Source organism: Rhinoderma darwinii, chromosome 10, assembly GCF_050947455.1.
Source record: "Rhinoderma darwinii isolate aRhiDar2 chromosome 10, aRhiDar2.hap1, whole genome shotgun sequence".
In the NCBI taxonomy this organism is placed as follows: Eukaryota; Metazoa; Chordata; class Amphibia; order Anura; family Rhinodermatidae; genus Rhinoderma; species Rhinoderma darwinii.
The window spans coordinates 25,289,691-25,295,690 of record NC_134696.1 but is presented as its reverse complement, the minus strand read 5'-3'; the positions used below and the strand labels follow the sequence as shown (position 1 = coordinate 25,295,690).

General features: G+C 41.7%; 1 protein-coding gene across 2 annotated transcripts in view; it reads right to left on the bottom strand.

Moving 5' to 3' along the window:
- Window positions 1-597: 597 nt before the first annotated feature.
- The window catches only part of CDC42 (cell division cycle 42), a 47,958-nt gene continuing 42,555 nt past the window's right edge, over window positions 598-6,000 (bottom strand). For both annotated transcript variants that reach the window (XM_075839546.1, XM_075839548.1), the window contains exon 6: window positions 598-1,922. In XM_075839546.1, coding sequence (XP_075695661.1) covers window positions 1,833-1,922 — 90 coding nt within the window. In that variant the 3' untranslated portion in view covers window positions 598-1,832. The remainder of the gene's footprint in view (window positions 1,923-6,000) is intronic.

The window sequence follows — 6,000 nt, the reverse complement described above, 5'->3', positions numbered from 1 at the left end:
GATATGATGTAACTATCCCCAGACCTCTGTGACCTCATTGCCCATGAACACGCACTCTCGGCTGACCCAAGTCTGTCGATATGGAAAAGAGGATCTCCCGGTCCCTGGAAACTAAGATTCGGACAGGTCTCCAACCAGTCCGATCAGTCTTACCCGGATGGATGTTACAATTATTTTCTGGTAGCGGACAAAAAAAAAACAACTAAAAATTTAACCCTTAGGCCAGGGTCACACAGTTTTGCCTCCATTTGTTGAGCCAATCTCAGATGTAGATGCAAAAGATAGTATTTCCTTTATACCGGTCCTTCCTGCTGGATACACTTCTCAGATTGCCTTAAAAACTAAAAATAGCCAAAAACGGTGTGTGATCCTGGCCTTAGGGACTAGTGCACAAGGCCATATTACAGCTCCATTTATATGGAGCCAAAATAGGGCTGTCATAGAGGTGCATGGTGCCTTAACCGTGGCTCTGATTTCATATGGCCACAGATGGCACTCGCATGTTCCGGTTATTGAATGCTATACGCTTTATGTCTCGTACCCTTAGTTCATTTTTCAATATTATAAAGTGAATAATAACAGCCGGTGCAGCAGATGTGTGAAGGTATTTTATGTTTAATACATCTGAAAAGTATGCATATACAAAGAACTGAAACATGGAACAAAGCATCGGTTCAATACTAAAGACTCTACAAGTTATTGATTTGGGAAGATGGACTATATTCCCTACATATTAAAAAATAACTCCGGACCAAAAATAAAAGTGGGTGTTTGGTAAAGTCCTTATTAACACTGGTGTCTACCGGTTTATATTTAGACTGGAATCCTACCTGGAGGACTCGTGGGTAATATTTGCATGCAAAATGTACAGTAAATGGGCAACATCCCGACTGGTCCCTTAAGTGTCTAAATAGAAAGGAAAAAAAATCATTAGCTAGAACGTCGTCTTTTCGGAGAATTCTTGGGCGTGACTACAGATGATCGGGGTTAGTCATAGTGGAAGAAAGGGAAATCAAACTTGCGGTTGGTCAGAAGGAACATCTACCGGCTTGTGAATGAGACGCCAGTGACAACAGATAATTGTGGGTATTAAATGGTTAGACTATCAAACTGGTCATCAGTAAATCCAATTAAATGTAAAAAAAAAAAAACGGGTGACCCCTTTTAGTCTTAAAGGTACACTAACGAAACGGACACATATGCCTAGTGCAATATCTGAGGGGGCGGGGCATGACAGGGATTCGACTCAACACCAAGAACTCTGTGTCATGCTCCTCCCCCCTCAAACCCTGCAGTAGATATAACAGTATCAGCTTTCCCTGGAGTGTTCCTTTAACAGTCCACCATGGTAATAGGAGGAAGGGCCTAGCATGGACCATATGACCTGACAGACAATTTATTACCAGCGTGGAGCGCTGGGCCGATAAAACAGATTAAAAAAAAATTAGTCTGTTACGTATGAAGCATGCCTTGCTCTTAATATAAGACATTAGAAACCGTAAATATATAATAAAAATAAAAAAAAAAAGACAAAAAAAAACAAAAAAGCAATGATCAGTGTTTACTTCTTTCTCTCTCCTGTACACACGACAAACTAATCTTTAGGGAAATTCATGTCGCTGGGCGTGTATTTCAGACATTACCACTTGCTTGACGTGGCGATGAATGCAGGACCTTGGTCATCATTGCAAAAAAAAAAAATTAAAAAGTTTATATTGAATCTTTAGTTTGATTTAAACATTTTTTTTTTTTTGTTTCTTTTTTTTATTTTTAGTTTGATGCTGACACCAGCTTTGGAGAAGGATGGGGGGAGGGAAACCGCTGAAGGGTGTTCATAGCAGCACACATTTGCGTTTCTTCTTGGGCTCCGGAGGCTCCAGTGCGGCCAATATTGCTTCATCAAATACATTCTTTAGGCCTTTCTAGAAGGGGTTAAAGAGAGAGAAATGGGCAGTCTCAATTTAGGATTCTTTTTGCAACATAAAATAAAAACAGGAAAGAAGAAAAAATAAAATTAAAAAAAAAAGAAAAGATACAACTTAATCCAGGATATAGCAAATCAGACACGTTCTTGGTGGCACCAACACACATTTGATCATTAGGTACGTTGGGTTTCTTTGTACGGGCAGAGGCCACAAGGTATTTCGGGTCAATATATGTATTTATGGAAAGGCAGTCATCAACAAAGTAGCAAGTAGAATGGGCAACCTAAGAGGGTAGACCTCCGGGGGGCAGTCACATGAAGGGTAGACCTTGGGGGGAAGTCACATGAAGAGAATCCTGGCACAACCTCCTTTTCTCATGTGAATTACTAACAGTCCTTTGTTGAAACCAGTTCATCTTTTGGAGCTTCTCCTCGACAGAGTTCTTCACCAATTTCGATGCATGAGATAATGATGGCCACCAGGGAGAGAATAGTAACGCAGAGCAGCCATTTATACAAACAGCAGCTTACAAGATACAAATAATAAAGTCACTACAAGATAATGCCCACGTATCGGAACCCGCAACCAGGAGTCCCTATAGAGATCAGGACACCCGCACAAGGTTATAGACAAGCCAAAGTAGTTGGTGTTACTGCATCCACTAACGGGCACACCAGGAGGCCAGATGATTTATTTCTATAAACCCGTCGGATCTATCTGAGCCGAAACAAGATAAATTGACATGCTACGGACTTTAAAACCAGCACCGCCCGTCAGTTTACGAGTGTAACAACACGTGTCTATGCGATTACTTGACATCTCGTTTACTTTCTAGTACTGTTTTACGCTGCAGGTTGGCCGCTGGAATATCCGCACATAATACACAACGTTTGCATGTAGCGCGCCCACCCCCATAGTCCTGAATTCTTAAAGGCGTTGTAGAAGGTCACAAGACATGGCAGCTTTCTTCTGGCGACAGAAACATTGTTTCCCATAAGGCTGTGTCTGGTATTGCAGCTCAGTAATTCCCTTTAATAAGACTAAAATGCAATAACACACACAGCCCACAGACAAGAGTGGCGCTGTTTCTGGAATAAAGCAGCCATGGTTTGTTTTTGTTCTTATACAACTTGTGGTCATACAGATGAGATAGCCATAGGCTAAACAAGCGCTCATGCCACGGCCATCTGCCCTGATTCACCCCATAAACACGCATGGATGGCCTGGCCAAGTGTACTCCCCCTCCCCCACCATCTCCAAAACCCAACAACCTTCACTAGATCAGGTCTGGCATTAGTTTAATGTGCGGGGCCAGACTTGGTTACAGCAATAATCCAGCTTCTTCCTGCCCCGACTGGCACTTCGGAGGAACCTTTAGTAGGTAAGAGTTCTTTAAAAAGGAAAGCAAATAAAATGTCCTTATTTTACCATTTCATCACCCACCCCATTGCCAAGCCTTCACTTGACCGAATTTTGCCATTTGTGAGTCGTATATTTTTTTATTTTTTTTTTAATGCCACCAATTGGAGGTCCATATAACTTATTGATTGACTTTTATCAACTTTTTTGGGGGGAGAATGGGAAGAAATGTGATTACGTATAAGGAAGCAATGCTAGTTCAGACAGGAATATAAAAAAGTAGAATTATTTTTTTTATATTTTTTAATGTCGCGGTCGCATCAGACGCCGCTCAGCCACACGTGGTGTCTCTGTGGTCAGCAAAAAGCTCTGGATCTAACAGAGAAGAATACGATGGAAGTCTAAACCAGGACATTGCCAGGACTCGAACCTTCAGATGGGTGAAATATTATATTCACATTAGACAATTTTATTGCACTTGTTTTCTGTCAATTGACATTGAAAAATATAAAATACAATTTTTTACGTTGCCATTCCTGTCTGAACTAGGTCCTACTCCCTTAGGCATCATTTACACGAGCGTGTCGTACGCACCTATATTACTTTATGGGGCAGTGCAGACAGTCCGTGGATTTTGCGCAGCGTGAGTGCGCTGCGTAAAACTCGCAACATGTTCTATATTTCAGACACACACACGCGCGCGCGCGTCAATGGGCGCGTGAAAACCACGCAGGTCGCACGGAAGCACTTCCGTGCGAACAGCGTGATTCGAACATCAGCTGTCAAACTCTGAATGTAAACAGAAAAGCACCACGTGCTTTTCTGTTTACAAACATCCAAACGGAGTTTCATAATGATGGCGGCTGCGCGAAAATCTCACAGCCACGCATCATACACGGATGACACACGGAGCTGTTACATAGTTAGTACGGCTGAAAAAAGACACATGTCCATCAAGTTCAACCAAGGGAAGGGAAAAGGGAAGGAAAAATTTCTACACATAGGAGCTAATATTTTTTTGTTCTAGGAAATTATCTTTGCCTTTTTTGCAGCATCTACTGTCCCTGCTGTGACGGCTCCTGCGGTGACTATTCCATAGATTCACAGTTCTCACTGTAAAGAAGGTTTGTCGCCTCTGCAGCTTGAACCTTTTTTTTCTCCAGACGGAGGGAGCGCCCCCTTGTTTTTTGAGGGGGTTTTACAAGGAACAGAATTTCACCATATTTTTTGTATGTGCCATTAATATATTTATATAAGTTAATCATGTCCCCCATTAGTCGTCTTTTTTCAAGGCTAAAAAGGTTTAATTCTTTCAATCTTTCCTCATAACTTAGATTCTCCATGCCCCTTATTAGCTTCGTTGCTCTTCTTTGTATTTTTTCCAACTCCAGGGCATCCTTTCTATGAACCAGAGCCCAGAACTGAACTGCATATTCTAGATGAGGCCTCACTAATGCTTTGTAAAGTGGTAATACTACATCCCTGTCCCGTGAGTCCATGCCTCTTTTAATACACGACAATATCCTGCTGGCCTTTGAAGCAGCTGATTGACATTGTGCTGTTATTGAGTTTATGATTTACAAGTACACCCAGATCCTTCTCAACAAGTGACTCCCCCAGTATAGCGCCCCCTAGGACATATGATGCATGCAGGTTGTTGGTACCCAGATGCATAACTTTACATTTATCTACATTAAACTTCATCTGCCAAGTGGACGCCCAAACACTTAGTTTGTTTAAATCTGCCTGCAATTCACGAACATCTTCCATAGTCTGAACTATACTACATAGCTTGGTGTCATCTGCAAAAATAGAAATAGTGCTATTAATCCCATCCTCTATATCATTAATAAATAAGTTGAATAATAGTGGTCCCAGCACTGAACCCTGGGGTACACCACTTATTACCGGGGACCATTCAGAGTAGGAATCATTGACCACAACTCTCTGGATACGGTCCTTGAGCCAATTCTCAATCCAATTACAAACTATACTTTCTAAACCTATAGTCCTTAATTTACCCATTAGGCGTCTATGGGGGACAGTGTCAAATGCCTTTGCAAAGTCCAGAAACACTAAATCCACAGCGGCCCCTCTGTCTAGACTTCTGCTCACCTCTTCATAAAAACAGATTAGGTTAGTTTGACAACTTCTGTCCTTAGTAAAACCGTGCTGGCTGTCACTTATAATGCTATTTATTGTCACATAATCCTGTATATAGTCCCTCAATAGCCCCTCAAACATTTTCCCCACGATGGATGTTAAGCTTACTGGTCTATAATTACCTGGGGAAGACCTAGAGCCCTTTTTGAAAATCGGCACCACATTTGCGCTGCGCCAGTCCCTTGGCACTATACCAGTCACTAGAGATTCTCTGAATATTATGAAAAGGGGGACAGAAATAACTGAACTAAGCTCTTTAAGAATTCTAGGGTGTAACCCATCTGGTCCCGGAGCCTTGTGCACATTTATTTTATTTAATTTAGCTTGGACCATCTCTACATTCATCCAATTCAGTATATCAACTGATATATTAACAGCACTGGCACCGGCTACATCAGCTGCTCCTTCTTCTGTTGTATATACAGAGCTAAAGAACCCATTTAGTAACTCTGCCTTCTCTTGATCCCCTGTGATCAACTCCCCATTACCACTATCTAGGGGTCCTACATGTTCAGACCTGGGCTTTTTTGCATTTATATGCTTGAAGAATTTT